At 40.8% G+C, this 22,309-nt stretch overlaps 1 protein-coding gene across 5 annotated transcripts in view; it reads left to right on the top strand.

Annotated features, from left to right (window-relative positions):
- Window positions 1-22,309, top strand: part of EXOC4 (exocyst complex component 4) — an 818,008-nt gene that overhangs the window by 637,097 nt on the left and 158,602 nt on the right. For all 5 annotated transcript variants that reach the window (XM_017957173.2, XM_021935349.2, XM_017957174.2 and 2 more), the window contains one exon: window positions 3,378-3,514. In XM_017957173.2, coding sequence (XP_017812662.2) covers window positions 3,378-3,514 — 137 coding nt within the window. The remainder of the gene's footprint in view (window positions 1-3,377; window positions 3,515-22,309) is intronic.

The raw sequence follows: 22,309 nt of genomic DNA, 5'->3' as shown, positions 1-22,309 counted from the left end.
TATGAGCAATGGTTTCATTACTTTGATAGTTAAGGGAAGACTGAATACTGCATTGGCCTCTTTAAGACTCCTCATGACTCTAGCATATTAAAGTTTTCTGAAGTCATCCAGTAAAAACACCACTTCAGTTTTCTTTAATTCAGTATTTTCCAAATTATGTGGACTGGGAGCCGATTTTCTGTAACAGGATATTAGTATCATGAGGCAGAGCCCCATTCTGGCAAACAGTGGACTACTTCTCAAAAGTACAATCATCTTTATTCATTCACTAATTAAATTTTTTTAAGTGCAGAACCAAACAACGGGTTCACTTTATACTTTAGATTACCAGCGTATCCCTGTAATAAACTTTAGGTGTTTATTTTCCACAGCAATATTTTTTTTATTACATCAACTGTCCTGGGATTTATCTTTTCTTTTCTCATTTTTCATGTCATGCATAGACTTTATTACCTGGTAATAAGTTGCAAGAAATGTGAATTGAGTTGTTTCTAAGCAAATATCAATCATTTATGATTTGTTTAATAGAAATTATAATGAAGAAAATCAGGGTTTTGCTTATTATGAAGTCATTATAGTCAACATTAGCAAATCCCAAAATTAATAATGTGTCAGTAAATCATTTGCATTGCTAAAGAGATCAAATAAATAAAAACAGGATTGACCTTGTTAGAAATTTGATATTTTCAACATTTATCTGTCAGAGCCACTGATTTGGAAATTGTTATAAATTCTTGAAAAATTGAAACTTTTTTCCCTGTAAAAATACCCATCATTTGGCAAAATACAGTGTCATTTTTCTTGAAGAGAATGTAGTGATTGATTATCCAGAGTGCTACCATGACAAGGTAAACCAACCAAATAGCTGGAAAATTGTATGTAATCATATAGCATCACAGAGGCTCTGTGTTGAGCACAACCATTAGAATTAAACCATGGCATCTAATCATTCCCTGCTGGTACTTCCTGTTCATCCCCAAAACCTTGACCTCCAGTGGATATGCAGAGGTGTTCGCAGTCATCCCTTCCCCTCCAAATGCTGTCAGCACAATTCTAGTCAGCTGAAAGCTCTGCAATAAATACAAACCAAACCCAAACCACCCAAGGAGATTTCAAAATGCAAAGGTGTCTGTGTCTAACATCCCTCACATATATGGCATTCGGAGATTTATTCTGTGTATTAACATTATTAGTCTAGTTTCTTTTATTAATAGTATTGTCCTGAAAATCCTGAGAGATTATAAACAACTGAGGGAAGAGAAGGATGGGAGATGGACAAAAAGAAAAGAGGAATGCTGATCCCTCTTGAGAGGCTGATAATCTATTCAGGAAGACGAAGTACACCTGAGATGCCTTGAGGGCCGTTACACAGTATTCGTCCAGTGTGAAAGCGCCAGTACACAAATTGAATGCATGAGTCATGGGGGCCAACAGAGTAAAGGAGCAATCCAATTATCCTTGGTTATTAGAGAACTAAATTGAGTCATAAGAAAGGAAAGGGCTACCCAAACCTACCCCAGAGATGGTCATCAATAGCATACTTGGGAGTAGAACCAGGCCCTTTCTCCCAATAATCAGAGGGATCTCCTCATGCTCGTCTTCCCTGCAATGTTTTAGATTTTAAACAGGCTTTGTTAGGATGGCTGAACTTCAGTCTCCTTTGTTAATTGCTGCCCACATGTTGTAGGATATCTTGTGTTCTGAATCAGGATGAGGATTTTAAATTCTTCCTAGTGTAGGGACGTGTAGCCAGGCAGAATCAATTCCTGTCACTCACACACAAATACAGAGGAATGGGATTATGGATCAGGGTGAAGCTGCAGTGCTTTAATCTTAAAATCAATACAGAAAAGGAAGTTGAACTTGTGGGGATTCTATAGAGACTGTAATTTGGCTTCCTATGAGGTTTGCCTTACAGAATATAAGTGCTCCTTGCTTTTCACCTTCTGATTATTTTACTGGGGTGGGAAAAATGAGAGGAAGGGGAAAGATGACAAGAAACTTCTACCACCAAATCTTGAATAAGCATGCAAGTGTAACTCATAATTCAAGCTAATCCCCCACTGTGTTGAGAAGAGCTATACACCTTTGTTTAATCTTTTGATTTTTAGAAAATAATTAGCCAAAACCCTGTACCCCATCATCTGTATTTAAGCATAATAAAAATGCCTTTGATTTCTTCATAGTTCACTGTCAAGACTGGAAGAGTATTTTTTTAAGCTTACTTTTATGGCTAAGCTTATCATAGCCTATGTAATTTTATATAAATATAAAATCAACAAGCCAGTTACTGACTGAAGGATTCCAAGCTGCTAAGCATGCGATTAATATTTACCCCAGTGTAATTCTGCTTCTCTTGAAAGAGGCATGAACTAATGGTTTAAACAACTAAGTCTTTTCTTAATCAAAGATTTAGAATTTGTTGACTATGTGTCTTTTTCAGATATAACACTGATTTGCTGCACAATTCTGTTGGCGTCCAGCTTTAAGATGGGCTTATTTTTCCTTTCGGATAGTTTTTTAATTCAGTTTTAAAATATGTCTGAGTGTGTTTAGACCCTGCGCCTACAGTGGTGACAGCAATATGAAACACTGTAATCTTGTGAGAAAATGCACTGTGGGCAGCAGAACTCTGGTCTGGCTCTGAGGCAGAGTGGTATAGTTAGAAGAGCAAAGCCTGGAGCTCCTTCTTTGTTTACTTCATCTTCCTAAGCTTGTTTCCTCATCTTTAAACTGGGGATGATTATAGGATACACCTGATAGGTAGGGGTGTTGAGAGAATTAAAGGAAATAAAATATACAAAGTGCTTATCATTGTACTTTGCACTTGTAAGAACTCTATAAATGTTCATGATTATCATGATTATTATGTGAGTCTCAAGTGAGATAACATATGCTGTGTATGTGAAAACATTCTACAAGCTGTAAAACACAATACAAATATTAGTTGTTATTCTGAATAGATTGATGGTTTTGAAACTTTTAAAATAAATCATGGAAGGTTTTTTCTTTGTGCTGCCTGTCATAGGTTCCTAATCTCAAAGAGCCTTGGAGTGATGAATCAGGCTCCAGCTGAATATGCATTTTCTGTCTTAAAAGCCAGAGTTATCTTGTGAGTGTCAAGAATTCCATGATATCAACTTGAAAATCCCTATTCTGTGTCCTTCCAGAGAAAACACTTGCTCAGGTCTTGGGAAGACCAGTGCTGTGTAAGATTCTTATTTGGTTGTTGTTTTGAGTTCATATTTCAAAATGTCACATTCTTCCAGGAAAGCTCAGATACCTTAAATTATGACATACTTGGAGTTGTCCTTCCTTGTCCTACACATTACTTGACTACAGAAATCTCATATCCTCTCTTTGTTGTTCATTTCCAGAGCACAATCATTGTGGAGAAGACAGTGCAAGACCTCCTGAACCTGATGCATGACTTGAGTGCATATTCAGATCAATTCCTCAACATGGTGTGCGTGAAGCTCCAGGAGTACAAGGACACCTGCACTGCAGCTTACAGGTATAGCTTCTGTTAGGAGCTAAGCAAAGTAACGTTTGAGCCTGAGGGTGGTTCTGATTGGTGAAATTGCCTTAATAGCCTAATTTTCAAAAGGATCATCTCTGAGTTTGTCAAGAGATGAGAACATCCATCATGGAAATAGTCTCCTAGACCTTTGTGTAGTCGGAACAACAGAGAGAATGAAAGTGATGAAGGGACAGAGCCACTAGGACTGCCATTGAGTGGCTCGGATTATGTGTCAGCCTTGATGTTCATGAAAACCTGGAATGATAAGATCATGTTCCTCACGGAAATTCCAGATCTTGGTTAGTCTATCTTATGGTTAAAAAGATCCTTAAAATAAAGCAATTTGAAACTCTTAATCTTTAATAGGATTTCTTTTTAATTAAAAATATATTCTGGCTGGGCGCGGTGGCTCACGCCTGTAATCCCAGCACTTTGGGAGGCCGAGGTGGGCGGATCACGAGGTCAGGAGATTGAGACCATCCTGGCTAACATGGTGAAACCCCGTCTCTACTAAAAATACAAAAAATTAGCCGGGCGAGGCGGCGGGCGCTTGTAGTCCCAGCTACTCTGGAGGCTGAGGCAGGAGAATGGTGTGAACCTGGGAGGCAGAGCTTGCAGTGAGCTGAGATCGTGCCACTGCATTCCAGTCTGGGCGACAGAGTGAGACTCCGTCTCAAAAAAAAAAAAAAAAAAAATATATATATATATATATATATATATATATATATATACTTCCTGACATTTAATTTGTAGCATTCCTACTGTCACAAAAAAACAATTACCCCTGTTTTCAGCATCAGTAGCAATGAAAAACCATTGTTATGAACTTGAAAACCATTAGTTATCCCTCTGATTTCCTTCCCTAGGTTCAAAAAAATCTCTCTGGGCTTGTGGAAAAGATCATAGCAATTCTCTAAGAAAGCTTATAATAGGAACAAATTACGGTCTGGTTCACAATACATGAAACAATTAGGGAAGAAAAGAATGTATAATAAAATACTAAATTTTGTGTACTCTATATTGAAGACTAGATAGGTGAAGTGCACTACGTAATCAGGCACTGCTTGTATAATATGGACTGTGAGGGCAGAGGGATCAAAACACAAGAAAGAGAAAGGGTTGTAATCGGGAATGGTTTCGCAGGTGAGATATGTGCTGGACTGATGAAATTTACGGAGGTAGAAAGAATACACAAAGGCGGGGATGGAGGAAGCAATGAGACAGTTGCCCACTATTTTACTTTATTTATTTTATTTTATTTTTTGAGATAAAGTCTCACTCTATCGCCAGGCTGGAGTGCAGTGGCACAATCTCAGCTCACTGCAACCTCTGCCTCCTGGGTTCAAGTAATTCTACTGCCTCAGCCTCCCGAGTAGCTGGGACTACAGGTGTGCACCACCACGTCTGGCTAATTTTTCTGTTTTTAGTAGAGGCAAGCTTTCACCATGTTGGCCAGGCTGGTCTCAAACTCCTAACCTCATGATCCGCCCACCTTGGCCTCCCAAAGTGCTGGGATTATAGGCCTGAGTCACCGCACCCAACCCAGTTGCCCACTATTTAAAGGGGACAATGAGGAGGAAGTTTGACTGGGACAGAGTTCCTAGGAGAATCTAGCAGGAGATAATGTTGAATAGGAAGATTAAGACCAACTAAAAAGGGGTCATAAAAAATAAGATCCTGAAAATGTAGATGTTGGATAGCAGATAGGGAATCATTGTAAGTGAGCAAGGAAGCAATGTTTACAGAAGATTGATTTGGCAGAGGAATGCAACATAGATTAATGCTTAACCTTCCTGATTCCAGCAACAAGAATTATCTGCAGTTACATGGACAAATTAAACAACAACCATCTCATTGAGATGCTGTCCCAATAACCTTTTGTGTTCAATAGTTATTTATCAAAATTTATATTTAGGTTAAAATCATACATATAATTAACAATTATGTCAATTGGTTGTGTACTAAATAATAATTATAATGGTGATTCAAACAAAAGAAAGTTAAAATTTAGTCTTGTAGTAACAGAAACTTTAAAGTTTTTGGATTTTAATTTACACAGATAGTCTTTTGTAAAAAGCTACAATGGAATAATAAAATAATTTCAAGCATAAAATATATTTCATTGGATAAATTTCAGTGAGGAAATGAAATAGAAATAATAATTCAAAGAGGAAAAGGAAAAGTGAAAAATATCCAACTGTTAAAGAAGAGCTTGTTCATATGTATTTTAAATGTATAATGGAGGGTATCAAATCCCTGTAGCATTGAGATTCCATTGGATACTGTTCTTAAAATTTTAATTGACAGATAATAATTATATAATGAGTACAATGCGATGTTCTGATATATGAATACATTATGAAATGATTACATTCAATCCAATTCATATATCCATTACCTCTCATACTTGTTTTTATGTGTCTTTGTGCTGCAAACATTTAAAATCTACTCTCAGCATTTTGAAATATATGTTACGTTATTATTAATTATAGTCACCATGATGTTCAATCATTCTCAAAATGCCATTCCTCCTAACTGAAACTTTGTATGGTTTCAGCAACATCTCCCCACCTCACCCCACACCCATCCCACTCCCCTAGCCCCCAGCCTCCGGCAGCCACTGTTCTCCCTCTACTTCTGTGAGTCTTTTGTAGACTTTTTTAGAGTCCCCATATAAGTGAAATCATGCAATATTTGTCTTTCTGTGCCTGGCCATTGGATACATTTAAAATAGTGATTTTTAACATTGTCAGTCTTTAGGATATGCCAAAATTTATGTCTTTTGCATCTATTTAAAAGCATGCTAAAAAAAATTAAATGTCAACTTAAAAAAGGAAGGAGAATATAGTTTTCCAAAGTTATTTTAAGGGATACACCAATAACAATTGTAAAAGCCACTATTCTAGGTTAATTGTCTGAGATTGGAATTTCTGGGCCATAGAGTCTTGGATTTTCAGTTTTACAAAACCAGACTCCAAAGTGGTAGTACCAATGTCTCATCTACCAAAAGAGAATTGAATAAAATATTTTAACTATTAACACTTAGTCCTGGTGCAGTAGCTCACGCTGGCAATCCCAGCACTTTGGGAGGCCGAGACGGGTGGATCACCTGAGGTCAAGAGTTCGATACCAGCCTGGCCAACATGGTGAAAGCCCGTCTCTACCAAAAGTACAAAAATTAGCCAGGTCTAGTGGTGCATGCCTATAATCCCAGCTATTCGGGAGGCTGAGGCAGGAGAATCGCTTGAACCCGGGAAGTGGAGGTTGCAGTGAGTCGAGATCACACCCCTGCACTCTGGACTGGGTCACAGAGTGAGACTCCATCTCAAAAAATAAAAAATAAAAACCTAAATATTAAAAAATTAAAAATTTTAACAATAATTGCATTTTAATAATATCACATTTTATGTTTAACCTCCATTAAATTTAAAGCTTTTTTTTTTTTAAGTAGGGCATGCCCTCTTTTTCTAGTAAGTTACCTGATTATGGGCACCCAATTACTTTCTCACAAATAATAATGTTGATAAATAGTAATTATAGTGGAGATGTTGCATAACCTGACCACGATAAGGTCAAGTTGTCTCTAGAATGCAAATCCCACTGATGGCCATTTATATAGTATTATTGATGTTGTTGTCTTGAAAGACATGTTGTAAGTTCTTGTAGCTTGGCACCATATTCATCATGCGTGATTTTTCTCCAATCATTTATGTTCCTGCCTCTCAAGAAGTCAAGTGGCTGGAAGCCACTGCATCTGCAAAGCAGACTGATCATTGTTGAATAGTTTTCATCTGGAAGTTTTCTCTTAGTTTGAAGTGATACTCTCCTATCCATTGGACATAGTTCTTTTCTCTGAGTGATAATTCATCAGTTTAATCCTTTTATGAACGCCCTTCAAATATATGAAGATAGCTATCATAGTCCTTTTAGTCTTGTTTTTCCTCCTTAAACTGAACATTCCCAGTTTCTGGCATGCCCTGGTCTACGAACTATCCCAGTCATCTTTCTCCATTACCCATTAGCTTGGCAGTGTCCATCTTAAAAAGGAATGCCCCAGACTATGCCCAGTATTCCAGACGTACTCTTTCTTTCTTTTTTTTTTTTTTTTTTTTTTTTTGAGATAGAGTCTGTTGCCCAAGCTGGAGTGCAGTGGTGCAATCTTGGCTCACTGCAGCCTCTGCCTCCCAGATCCAAGTGATTCTCTTGCCTCAGCCTCCTGAGTAGCTGGAACTCCAGGCGCAAGCCACTATGCCCAACTATCTATCTATCTATCTGTCTGTCTGTCTGTCTATCTATCTATCTATCTATCTAATCTATTTATAGTAGAGATGGAGTTTCACCATGTTGGCCAGGCTGGTCTCGAATTCCTGGCCTCAAGCAATCCTCCCACTGCCTCGGCTTCCCCACGTGACCAGATGCACTCTGGGTGTTGAGCAGCACCATCACTTTCCTTGTTCAGGACCCAGTGCTGGACACAATGCTGCTTAGTGTGTCCTATCATTGCACTTGTCAGATATTTACTGAGCATTTACCAGGATGCTGTGTGGGTGTGTGGGGATAAAGAAATGAATCAGTCAAGATTCTACCTTTCATGTGCTTATATTCTTGGTGAAGAATAAAAAGGGAAATACGGGACAAAGAAATAGCATATATCCACAGCATTAATTCATGACAGAAAATACGGCAGGATAGGTAAAAATGCCTTGCTGTGGGAGGAAGAAATTACGAAGGAGAACAGGGAAGGCTTGGTGAAGGATATGAACTAGACTTTGTGAAGAATAAAGAGGATTTAGACAGAGGCTTGAAGAAGAGCAAGAACAAGTGATAAATGTCTGGGATGTGGAAAGGAAGGCTTGGATCAGACTGGAGGATCGCAAATGTCAGACTCCAGGACCTTTGCCTTTTTAAATTAAGTAGCAAGGAGCCACTGAGTGGGTGTTAAGCAGGGAGTGCCATGTGGAGACCTGTGCTTTAGGGAAATTTTTCTGAGTTTTGTGTAAGATGGATTTGAAAAGCAAGAGTATAGAGATAGAGGAGAGAGAGACATTAAGTGTTTGAATTAGGGGACAGGGAAGGAAAATGGAGAGGAAAGAACAGATTAAGAGATAGTAAAGAGGTAAACTTGATAAGACTTGGCCACTGATTGGCTATAGAAGAAATACTGATTGAAATTAGTATTATCTTTTCTATGCTGTATTTGTGGTGATTTCTGTAAAACACAAATTCAGGATCTCACATTTACCCATTAAATTTAATGTCATTTATTTATTTAGAGAGATTCTCGCTCTGTCGCCCAGGCTAGAGTGCAGTGGCACGATCTCAGCTCACTGCAGCCTCCACCTCCCAGATTCACGCAATTCTCCTGCCTCAGCCTCCTGAGTAGCTGGGATTACAGGCATGCGCCACCATGCCTGGCTAATTTTTGTAGTTTTAGTAGAGACGGGATTTCACCATGTTGGCCAGGCTGGTCTCAAACTCCTGACCTCAGGTGATCCACTCACCTCGGCCTCCCAAAGTGCTGGGATTACAGGCATGAGCCACCATGCCTGGCCAAATTTAATGTTATTTTTAAGTCACCATTTCAGCCTATTGAGATATTTTTGAATCTTCATTCTGTCATCAAAAACTCTTAGCTATTCCTGTAAGTTCCATGTCTTCCTTGATTACATAAGCAGTCATTTTTTTACGCATGTCATTGAAAAAATGTCCAACAGCTTAGGACTAAGTTGAGAATTTGGGAGCTATACCTCCTGACACTTCCTTGTATGTTGACGTATATATTACTTAGTGCCTCAGGAGTTCATACGTTTTTCTAACTAGGAACCTGGGCTTTAGCTCAAGAGCAGGCCCTACAGCTTCAGTTTAAATGCCAGCTTTTCTACCTACTACTTATATGACCCTAAAAAGCTACTCAGCCTCTCTGCCTTGATTTCCTCATCTGTAAAAACGTAGTAATAGTCCTTTTCTCAAAGGGTTGTCTCAAAAAATGTCAATCTTTTGTAACCGGTTTTCGCAAAATAATATGCTCCCCCCAAAATGATTTGCTGCTATTTTGACAATGATGATAATGATAATGACAGTAATTGCCTTTACCAGTTCCCATAACAGTTATTCCACGTATTTCATAATCTACCCTGTAAAAGATTGATCAGGTTTCTTGCTGGTGTCTTCCCAGCCTAATTCTTTTAATGCAGCCAACCCTTCCTCATGTCCACCCAAGATGGGCATGCAAACCTGTTATGGACAATACTAGATATTTGTTCAGGAATCCTCCCATCCCTTTACTGTTAGGACCCACTTGTCCCAACTAACCCATTCCTTAGGAACTCTCTTCTTTTTTTTTTTTTTTTTTTTTTTTGAGACGGAGTCTCGCTCTGCCGCCCAGGCTGGAGTGCAGTGGCCGGATCTCAGCTCACTGCAACCTCCGCCTCCCGGGTTCACGCCATTCTCCTGCCTCAGCCTCCCGAGTAGCTGGGACTACAGGCGCCCGCCACTGCGCCCGGCTAGTTTTTTGTATTTTTTAGTAGAGACGGGGTTTCACCGTGTTAGCCAGGATGGTCTCGATCTCCTGACCTTGTGATCCGCCCGTCTCGGCCTCCCAGAGGAACTCTCTTCTTGGGCAGCTTTCAAATTACCTTTGGAAACAAGATCAAGACAACCAAGAGCCGAATTTACCGCTGCCCCAAGTCAGTTAGGAAAGGATCATTTGACCTATTCTTTGTGAGATCCTTCCTTCTAGCTTCTAGTGAGTACCACTTTCAAATTATTCATGAACTACTTTTTAATTATCTGTTCAGAATTTTGCCTACAATTCCAAATTCACCCCATTTCTGTAATTTATGTTCCTTTTCTTTTATGAACATCAGGGATTTGCTCCCAGGCACTTTTTCCTGTGTGTCAGGATACCTTCAAAATGTTCAGCAGTGGTTCTGTGATTCCATGCTTTGAATTATTTCGGCACCACAAGATCCTTCCCTAAATTTGTTAAACCTTTCAGGAATTTTTTTGATCTCAATAACCATTAACAAGCACAGTGGATCACTGCATCCTTAAAACAATTCATTCACTTGGTTTCTAGAATTCCATTTATCTAACAAATATTTATTGAGTGCTTGTACAAGAGTTTGTAGATATAACAGTGAACTAAACAGATTAAATATCTGCTTTCATGGAGTTTATGTTCTGTTGTGGATGGGAGAGGGGAGATAGACAATAAATGAATGTAAAACATAAAACATGAAGAATTTTAGGGCCAGGCGCAGTGGCTCATGCCTGTAATTCCAGCACTTTGGGAAGCCGAGGTGGGCGTATCATGAGGTCAAGAGATTGAGACCATCTTGGCCAACATGGTGAAACCCCGTCTCTACTAAAAATGCAAAAAAATTAGCTGGGCGTGGTGACACACACCTGTAGTCCCAACTACTCAGGAGGCTGAGGCAGGAGAATCGCTTGAATTTGGGAGATGGAGGTTGCAGTGAACCGAGATTGCGCTACTGCACTCCAGCCTGGTGACAGAGTGAGACTCTGTCTCAAAAAACAAAACAAAACAAAAAAAGAATTTTCGAAGATAGTAAGTACTGTGGAAAAAAGAAATGGTGTAAAGTAGATAGACTCAGGAGTGTGGGAGGAGCAGGTTGTAGTTTTAAATAGGATGCCCCAGGGAGGCTCTGTCATGTTGGGCTTAGAGGAAAGGCTCCAAGGAGTTGAAAGAGTTTGACCAGCCATCTGGGAAGAGTGCACTGGCACAGGGCAAAGGCCAGGAGGCAGGGCTCTCCGGGACACTTTTAAGGAACAGCAGGGAGGCCAGCATGGTTGGAGTAAAGTGAACAAGAGGAGGAAGGGTATTGGAGGATCACCAAGGGGGGATGGAGGGCCTGGTAGGCCACTCTAGGGATGCTGAGTTCTACTGTGAGTGAAATGGGAAGCCATTACAAGGATTGTGCGTAGGAGCAGCATGATCTTACATGTATTTTAAAATTTAAGTATTGCAAATAGGCTTTAGGGAGACAAGGATGGAAACAATGAGACCAACTAAAGGCTAGAGTGGTAACCCAGGTGAGAAATGAGGACTCTTTGCACTGTTGGTAGCAGCAGAGATGGAGGGAACTGAGTGAACTCTGAATGTATTTGAAGAACCAGCCAACTGAATTCCCTGCCAGATTGAAGATGGGGTATGAGATAAAGAAAGGTATCAAAAATAACTCTCAGGGTTTTATATTTGAGCAGTGAAAAGATGGATGGAGTTGCCAGCTATTGTGACGGAGGATGCTGCAGGTCTGGGCAAGCCGATCAGGGCTTAAATTTGGAGCGTCTCTTAGCCACGTGGGGGACAGAGTTGGACATATGCATCAAAATAGGAGAGGTCTGGCCTGGAGATAGATATTTGGCAGCCATCGACATATAAATAGTATAGCTAAACGGAATTTAAAACTATGGGACTAGATGAAATCTTCACAGGAGGGAGTATACTCATGGCAAAGAAGAGGACCATGGACTTCATGAGACACAGAAGAGGACCATGGACTTTATGAATTTTGCAAGATGAGGAGAAACCATCAAAGGACATTGACAAGCAGCAGCCAGAGAAGGAGGAGGAAAATCTAGAAAATGTAGTGTTGTAGTGCTGCCAGCATTAGAGCTCAGCATGGACTGAGTGATAAATGTGAATGTTTTTGTGGAGTAGCAGGGATGAAAACTGGACAGGCATGGCCTTAAACAAACTAAGAGTAGAGGAAGGGTAAATAGAGGCAAAACTTTTACACTGAGTTTTGCTGCAAAGGGGTACAGAGAAATGGCATAGTGGCTGGAGAAGTGAAGTCACAGGAAGGTTTTTTTTGTTTTATGTGTTTTTTAAATAGAAGAAATAAGTACATATTTGTATTTGAAGAAATGGACTTGGGAAGAAGGGAAATTTGGTGATGTAAGAGAGAAAGGAGAAAATCCCTGAAATTATGTTTTTGGCCAGGGAAGTAAGGGTAGAGGAGGGGTGCGCAACTGGAGTGATTGGTTTAGGCGGGAACATGGCTAGTTTTGCCCATGCTGTCTGTCTGTTCTACAGGAATTGAGTTATTTCTCTGTCATTCATATTTTACTGCTTTGTCCAAACAGCAGAACTCTGTCTCCCTTGGACTACTACTTCTGGAACATGGCCATTGCTTTTGGTTTTTGACATATTCTGGTCGTCAGGAGCATTTTGATTCCTTCCCGTAAGAAACTCTACTGCTGTGGCATCTCTGCTACCCATAGTCTCTGAAATGGTGGCCACCTGTTGCTGCCCACTGTCACATCACAGGGGATTATCTGGGAGGAATCTACCATAGTTGCTGAATGATGGACCTGTGTTAAATTTTTCTCAGGATTGGGAAAAGTACTCTGTGAGGCTTTGAAAGGGAATAAATAGAAAATCATCTTTCTAGTTGTTATACAACAATGCACACTCAAAGGCACAACACATGCCCCCACGGTGCTGTTGCCTGCTGGTTAATCAGCATATTCAGGTTTCTGGAGACAGTGTTTTCTTATTATATGACTCTGAAGATGCAAAGTGTCCTTACTTCCTCTCTTCCTATTTATTGCCCTCCCCCAGATTGGCACCTGCTGAGGAGTAATTAGGGCAGTCCTAATTTGGACGGCCAAATCCTGATTACAGTGAGGGGAAAAACAGGAAATGTTCTAGTTTTGCTGCCAGCAAATGACTGACTTAAATAGAAAGCCATATACAATTCAAATGATCCAAAATGGTATAACACTGGGGAAGGAGGAAGGGAGCAGGAAGACATTGCAGTCTGATTTTCTCCCATGTGATCCTCAGCAGATATCCTTCAGAGAAATCATAAAATCTAGAAGCTCACAATGCCCTCTGCTGAGGGTTGGCTTGTCTTCCAAGCTTCCCATGAGAACCGGGGCAGCTCCTGGGAGCTTAGAGATCTGAGGAAAGGTGAAAAACATACCACCTTTCTATGAGTACCTCATTCTGGAGAGAAAGACTGTGCCGCAGGTAATGATGTCAGGTTACATGCTTTGGATTAAGAGGGCTTTCCTAAAAAGGGAAATGGGGCTAGAAGTCTTTTCCCTAATTATCCACACCCCTTGGGGCTTAAAGGGAAACTCAGCTGTGAATTCTGTACTGCTCGACATTAGCAATCAGGCACTTGGCCTGTGAGTCGCCTACGTCTAAGCAGAGTGCTTCCCTCCCCTTGCCTGTCCTCTGTCATGAGATCCAGCCAGCAGCTCATGTGTCCCAAAAGTATAATGTAAAGATTGGAAATCACAGTTTTCGGAATTTTCTCTCTGTTCCAATTTAGCATCATCAGTTCATTAATCAATTTTTTTCCTTGGAGGTGGGGGATAAGGGGGCTCTCTGCCTTGTGTTGGGCCTGGTAGAGAATACAAATAAAACCTCTTCCCTCGTGTTAGAGGCTCAGTTGGTTTGAGTTGATTTAAGACACAAGCATGTTACTTTCAGCTCACCCCTTTCACCACTTCAGAGAGGAGCTAGAACTCATGCTGGACATGAAGAAAGAGTGAGGAGGAGAAACCTGCAGCGGCTAATGGCAGACATCAGAGCTGGCACTGGGCTAGGTACCTTGTTGACCCTTGGTATGCTCACTGAATGAATGAGGACATTTCTGCCAGACTGAACAGGACAAGCAAGCAGTGGAGCAGGATGGATGACCATGGTGCATGGGAGAAAGGCTGAGAAATCACAGTGACTAGGGTGGACAGTGTGGTTGGGTAGAAATGGGCAGGAAAGGGGATTTTTTTAACATCCTGTATTAGGTAAAAGAGTACTATCGTAGTGTCATGCGCGTCTGTGTGAAGAGACCACCAAACAGGCTTTGTGTGAGCGGTAAAGCTTTTTAATCACCTGGGTACAGGCGCGCTCAGTCCGAAAAGAGTCAGTGAAGGGAGATGGGGATGGGGCTGTTTATAGGATTTGGGTAGGTAAAGGAAAATTACAGTCAAAGAGGGGTTGTTCTCTGGCGGGCAGGAGTGGGGAGTCACAAGGTCCTCAGTGGGGGAACTTCTTTGAGCCAGGATGAGCCAGGAAAAGGAGTTTCACAAGGTAATGTCATGACTTAAGGCAAGGACCGGCATTTTCACTTCTTTTGTGGTGGAATGTCTTCAGTTAAGGTAGGAACAGGCCATTTTCACTTCTTTTGTGATTCTTCAGTTACTTCAGGCCATCTGGGTGTATACGTGCAGGTCACAGGGGATGCGGTGGCTTAGCTTGGGCTCAGAGGCCTGACACATAGGTCTTGGTAAGGAGGATGACATGATCAAAGTGGTGTTTTACCATCTCACTGGCCCCACTGTGCTCAATAGCAGAGACTAGACACTAGGGGCTCTGGTTGCTTCTGAAGCCCTTCAGGTTTCCTATGTAGCCAGAGGCCAGGGTTCTATAGGAATGAGACTCTCCTTGAGCTGGCCTTGGAGCTTTTGCCAATCTAACTTAACTTCGAACCTCAGAACAGCCAAGGGCATACACCAGGGAAACCCTCTGCAAGCTCCAGCTTGTGACCTGTCTCTCAAAGCTATGTTGTCTCCTAACACTGATACATATATTCATTTATATTAAACATTAAATAGCTACAAAAACATTATGACCTATATACAGTATCTGTTTCATAGAGGGCATTCAGCAAATGAGCTTTTATTATGTGCTCCTATAATTTATTATGCAAAACTTTATACTAGTATTTATTCCATTGTATTGTAATTTAAACTTTTAAAATATATTATTTCATTAGTTATTGGTTTAACTGTTTTTCTTTAAAAAAAAAAAAACACACATTGTTTTTCAATTGTAGCTTCACACAGAGTTATTTAGGGAAATTTCAAAACACACATCTTGGGTTCTCCATACTAGGCCGACTGAGGGTTGGACCTGGGCAAGTTTAGTTTAAAAATATCCTCAAAGTGATTCTCATGTGTTACTGGTTAGAAATCACTGGTCTGGGCCAGGCACGGTGGCTCACGCCTGTAACCTCAGCACTTTGGGAGGCCGAGGTGGGTGGATCACCTGAGGTCAGGGGTTCGAGACCAGCCTGGCCAACATGGTGAAACACTGTCTCTACTAAAAATGCAAAAATTAGCTGGGCATGGTGGTGGGTGCCTGTAATCCCAGCTACTCAGGAGGCTGAGGTAAGAGAATCACTCAAACCTGGGAGACAGAGGTTACAGTGAGCCGAGATCATGCCACTGCACTCCAGCCTGGGTAACAGAGTGAGACTTGGTCAAGAAAAAAATAAAGAGAGAGAGAGAGAAATCAAGAAATCACTGGTCTGAACTCTTAGCTTCCAGAAGTAAGTTATTATGTCATTTTCTACACACCTGTCTGCAATATCTTGCATGGTGTCTCTGTATGGGGCTTGCACTCTTTGTTTTTGATCAAGTGAATCCCTTCACTCATCCTTTCCAGTACATATCAGCTGCCCTTCTGACCAAATACAGATACTACCCACCTAACCAGTTGCCCTACAAATTCTCTAGCAAGCAGCCAGTCCTCATTTCTCCTACCCAAGTCACTCTACCATAATCAGATAGGAGTCTGTTGCAGTGACCTTGACATAAAGTAACAAGGACCTAGACTGGAATGAAAATAAATAATAAAGTATTAATACATAGTCTCTGTGCCAGGGACTTTATAGTCATAGCTCATCTAGTCAGTCGCAACAATTCTGTTAAATTAGATTCTCTCTGCCTTTCAGATGAGGAAACAGAGGTTCAGAAAAGTTAATAACGTGGCAAAGGCCGCAGAGCATGAAGTGGTAGTACGTGTGTGAAAAGCACTAGCTCTATCTCAGTCTTCAGCCCAAAGGAGAGGCAATGGAATTAAAGAGGAAATAGGAAACCTGAAAAATGTTTCCAATGCTTTAGAGAGACAGTGTAATAACTAGGAAAACAGACTGCAGAACAGCGGGTCTGGTTCAGTTCAGGTTCTACCTTGCTAGTTGGCTGACCACCATCAAGTTCCCAACCTTCTATGCCTCTGTATTTCACTTATAGAATGGAAGTAATGTTAGTACCTACCACACAGGGTGGTTGTGGGGATTAAAAGTTAATATATGCCAAATGCTCAGAAGAATGCACAGCTCATGGTAAAGGCTAAATTGTCAGCCAATATGATTATTTATTGTTGCTGCATTTGATGCTGTTTTGTATTATTTACTTTTAAATTCATTGATGATATTGTTGATATTCAATAATAGGACGGTACAAGAAAGTTTTTTTAATTTTATTATTATTATACTTTAAGTTTTTTTTTTTTTTGAGACAGAGTCTCGCTCTGTCATCCAGGCTGGAGTGCAGTGGTGCGATCTCAGCTCACTGCAAGCTCCGCCTCCCAGGTTCACGCCATTCTCCTGCCTCAGCCTCCAGAGTAGCTGGGACTACAGGCGCCCGCCACTACGCCTGACTAATTTTTTTGTACCGTTAGTAGAGACGGGTTTTCACCGTGTTAGCCAGGATGGTCTCCATCTCCTGACCTCGAGATCCACCCGTCTGGGTCTCCCAAAGTGCTGGGATTACAGGCGTGAGCCACGGCGCCCAGCTATTATTGTACTTTAAGTTCTGGGCTACAGGTGCAGAACATGCAAGTTTGTTGCATCGGTATACAATGTATACCACGGTGCTACGGTGGTTTACTGCACCCATCATCCTGTCATCTACATTAGGTGTTTCTCCTAATGCTATCCCTGCCCTAGTCCCCCAACCCACAACAGGCCTCAGTGTGTGATGTTCCCCTCCCTGTGTCCGTGTGTTCTCATTGTTCAACTCCCACTCATGAGTGAGAACATGCGGTGTGTGGTTCAGAAAGATATTTTTAGGTCATTTGTTGTTTTCCTGGTGTTTGGTGCTTCAGTTGTATCATTCATTGCTTCAATCTGTTACTCATTCAAAAATCATTCATTGAGCACTTCTAGGAGCCAGCATTATTCTAGGGCTAAAGGTGGAGAAGTGAATTGACTAGGTAAGGTCCTTGCTTTCGTGGATTTTACACCTTAATGGAGGGAGCTAGATAATAATCAAGTGGAAATAAACAATAAATTTCTCATTAATAAGGATGATGTGATTAAATAAAACAAGAAGTTCAAGTGAGGAGTAAGGTCAGGGAAGCCGTCGTGGAGGATACGGTGTTTGAGCTCAGTTCTGAAGGATGAGAAGGAGCCATGTGGAAATGTGGGGAAGAAAACTCCAGGTGGAGAAAGGAGCAAGTCCGAAGATGGGAAGTAGCATGAATTCAGGTTAGTGAGCAAAGAGAATGAATACTGAGTGACATTAGACAGGTACAGGGGTTGGATCATTTGGATCATTTCTGACTGCACGTGAGAATCACATGGGAGATGAAAACATATCCAGACTGAGCCCCACTTCAGACTGTGAATTGATGTATTTTTAAAATGCTTCCCAGGTGTTTTCATGTGCAGTCAGGATTAAGAACCATTAATAAAGGATCTTGAGGCTAGAGAATTTGAATTTTATTCTCAGTTAAATGGGAAGACATGCAAAGTTTAAATAGGGAGTTATCTGATCTGAGATCTGCTTATAAAGATCTTAATGATATTCAAACACAGACTATATTTAAATTTGCTTTATTATGAGAAAAATCTGAACATTGACGGTTGAGACAGTTCTTTTTTTTTTTTTTTTTTTTTTTTGAGGAATTTTGCTCTTGTTGCCCTGGCTGGAATGCAATGGCGTGATCTTGGCTCTGTGCAACCTCCACCTCCCAGGTTCAAGCAATTCTCCTGCCTCAGCCTCCCAAGTAACTGGGATCACAGTGCCACCACACCCAGCTAATTTTGTGTTTTTAGTAGAGACAGGGTTTCACCACGTTGGCCAGGCTGGTCTTAAACTCCTGACCTCAGGTGATCCATCCATCTCGGCCTCCCAAAGTGCTGGAATAACAGGCGTGAACCACTGCGCCCACCTGATACAGATTTTATATGAATTCTTGGTCCACTACCTGTGTTACAGTATAATTTTTTTCTTCTTGATCTTTTAAGTATCTGTTATGACCCTTCATATGAGAACTTGTCTGTTTAAAGGTTGTTATTAAATTATCCCCAAGAGTTACCTTCTGTAAACTGTCATTCCAAAGCTTTTTTCCCTAGGTCCCCTTGGATGGTTTCTGTTTTCCATGGGCGCCCTCCAGAGTTATCAGAAGTTGTCATTCTCACGTAGACATATACATTATCATAAAGCTCTCTGACCAGCATTGAGTATAGTGTCAAAGATGTTCTGATGTTCCTCTCCTCTTTTCCTATGTATCCTGCTCCATTTTAACTGACTTTTTGGTTTTGGTTTTGTGTTCGTTTTGTTTTATTTGGCAGCACAATACTATTATCTTTGCATCCCTCATTATCATTATCACTTGTGCTGCCAGACATTTCACTGCGGTTTCATCTGCTGCAGGTCCAGTTATTCACAGTCTAAACTGGACGACGGCACTTTAATTTGGACCAGCCTTGTCCAGGGTTCATTTGTTGAGCTTGGCTCCTAGTTTTTGAAGTATCTTGAAAGATTCAGTCTGGGAAAGTAAACATCATGCCTTGGCTGTCACCAAACAGTTGAATCCAATTAGCCCCACCTGCCCCTGGTTGTTTACCTAATGAAAGACTCAGCACCCCAGCTGTGTCCAGGGACCATGCACACTCACACTTCCCAACTGTTCCACAGAGGAAGCGGTACACATCAGAGCCAGGCGACACCAGCAGATGTTTTCTGAATGAAATTCACTCAGCCGTATCTCGAGGGTGGACCTTTCTCTTGGCAACCTCATCACCTGTACCAAAAGGTACACCTATTTTCCTCTTCCTCTTGGGAACAGATACAAATAGTTACACAGATGGCTGTGTCTGTGGCCCATTGAGCTGTGAATTAATGAGTACATTATGGTTCTGGTAGGGATGATTAACCTTGCTTCTCCTATGGAATAATTGTTGGAGGTATAGCTCTTCTTTTTTGAGGCTATTTGGATATGTCCTGGACTTCTGTAACCCACATGATCTGATTTATCAGAAAATCAAAAACAAATAAATGCAATTAGTCAGGGTGGACTTGCCACTTGAGTGAAAAATTTTCTTTATGGTAATTGTATATTGCTGATCAATGCCAGTATTTCAAATTAGAATATTTGGGATTACTTTTGGGATTGATGTTCATTCTAGTATGTACTAATATATATATTGTTGAGGGCAGTATGTTAGTAGCATTTTCATTCATTGAGATGACCATTTTTTAATAAAATGGGATCGATGCATATTAGAGATAACATAATCTTGAATTACTGAATTAATCCAGTCCTTTAAAAACATGTAAGTAAATAATGTGGGTACCTTTAATGTCCTCCAACCTAACCTAATTTTTTTAGTTCAGCTAATGCTAAAATGGAAAATTCTAGCCCTTCAAAATGTACAATACCATCTCACACCTACAGCTCCGACTATTTCCTGAACCTGAGGGCAGATACGGGCCAGCACGGATGGGCTCAACGACGTAGATGTTGACAAAATGAGTTGGGCTTGGGCTTCTCACTCTGTGAAACAGAATTTGACCTGTAGTGTGGGTCTAAGAATTGACCCATACAGCCAAGATGCTTTCTGGATATGAATGGTGAAATTGAAATTTTATTTAATTTCCACATGTCACAAAATATTGTTCTTTTAGTTTTTTAAAAACCATTTTAAAATGCCAACACCATTGTTAGCTTACAGGACATACAAAGACCACTGATGGGTAGGGTGGCCCGCAGCTCATGGTTTGCCCACCCCATTGTATCAGACAGAGTGCTAACTGGGAAGTTATGGATAAGTGTAAAAGGAGGGGTTTTGTTTGTTTTGTTTCCAAAGGGACAGATCATTGTAGGCTGACATAGTCAACAAATTCTTCACAGAGAAAGTGAGTTTTTGAGGAGACTTTCCAATAATAGGCCACCTAGGAATAAGTAGCGTAGAAGGGAAAGGCTTGTTAATAATCTCTCCTTGGTTCATTTGTTTTACGAGTCAGGACTACTTTATGTTGGAATTTTTCAGAGAGGGACACACCTGTATTCATTATCCTGATTTGCATTGAATCCAGAGAGGCATGGAGAAGGGCATGGCACAGAGTGATCTGTGATTTGGTTAAATGCCAAATGACTTGACAGCTCATCAAAGTTGTTTAGTGCAGAGAAGAAAACTGAAACCATTAAGATGCTTTTAGTGCAATAAGTTATCTCGACTTTTGAAATTGAAGAGGGCTTATTTTTATCTGTATTTCAGTTCTTATATGCCTTCCATATGCCAGGTATTGTGCTAAGCACTAGGGACACAAAAACTAATAAGAAATCAGCTCTGCCCTCAGAGAACTCATCATCCACTGTGGGATTCCAGCTTGCAAAAAAGTGTAGAAGGACCAGTTAAAATAGAGGTTGGCAAACGCAAAGGTTATGGCCCTTGAGTGCACATTTAAATCACATGGGAAACTATACAAATTTCTGTTGCCTGGGTCCCACAGCCCAGAGATTGTGATTTACTTGGTCTTGGGTATGGCTTGGGCATCTGGTTTTTAAAACAGCTTCCCCAAGTGATTCTAATCTTCAGTCGAGATTGAAAACCTCTGGTATGGGGGTGGTGAGGCACAAAAAAAGAGGACTCAGATGTACCAAGGGAGGAACTGGGGCAATGCTTGACAAGTAGAGGCAAACAAGGAGGATGAGAAAAAGGCTTTCTAGGCAGAGATGACACACAGAAGCAGGAAATAATAGATCCCATTTGGAAAACTTTGGAATACTCATTATGGGCAATATGTTCAACCAGCATAGGCAAGGGGTTGGCTAGGAATAGTGAACAGACACAAAGGAGAAAAGGAATAGCAGGAGATGAAGCTGAAAAGATAGATGTTCATGGCTTGCTAAGTCTAGCCTTGGTCTTACCTGGAATTAGAAGTCACCGAAGACTTGTAGGAAGGGTTATAACATGATTGGATTTGTAGTTTAGAAAAATGACTCTTCTAACTGATGTGGTGAGTGAACTGATGGTCTTGTAGCTGCAGGCGAGAAGCCCAGTTACAAGGTTATTGCCAAGTCCAGGTGAAAACAGATGAGGGTTAAAATATAGGTTAATAGCAGTGAATCTGGACAGGAAATGACATATTTATTAAGATATTAAGGCGGTGGAATTGGCAGGATGTGGTGACTGGGTAATTAGGATGACTCTGCGTTCGTTCCTGCCTTGACTAACAGGATGGCTTGAATAGGGCACATTAGATGCTCAGTGGGAGAGAGAGAGAAGTAGTTAGTAAATTGAGTTCCTGTTGACTCATTTTAACTTGAAATGAGGATGGAACTTTCAAGTAGAGTTCTACAGTAAGCCTTTGGATATGCAGACTGGAAACTTAGAAGAGAGGGCCACCCTAGAGATAATAATTTCAGAGTCATCAGAATATAGGTGGTTCAAGTTGGGCAAGAAGATGACTGCCCAAGTGGGCGATACAGAATTCTGTGGAACACAGCATTTGAAGTACGGATGGAGAAAAAGAGCCATCAGTCTGGCTAAGAAAGGTTAGGATGGTAGGTAAAGAACATGATATGGAAAGCAAAAGAGTAATATTTCAAGAAGAGAGTAATCAAAAGTGTTGGATGCTTTAGAACATTCAAAGAGTGCAAAGAATAAAATAAAAAGTGCTCGTGGGTTGGCAGAGCAATTTCAATGGAATAATGGTTCTAGAACCCTGATTGCAGTTGATTTAAGACTGGATTTCGATTTCCTGTCAAAAGTTTGGTACGAATAGATTTTAAAAGCCCTT

This window comes from Papio anubis, chromosome 4, assembly GCF_008728515.1.
Source record: "Papio anubis isolate 15944 chromosome 4, Panubis1.0, whole genome shotgun sequence".
In the NCBI taxonomy this organism is placed as follows: Eukaryota; Metazoa; Chordata; class Mammalia; order Primates; family Cercopithecidae; genus Papio; species Papio anubis.
This window is presented reverse-complemented; position numbering and strand designations above follow the sequence as displayed.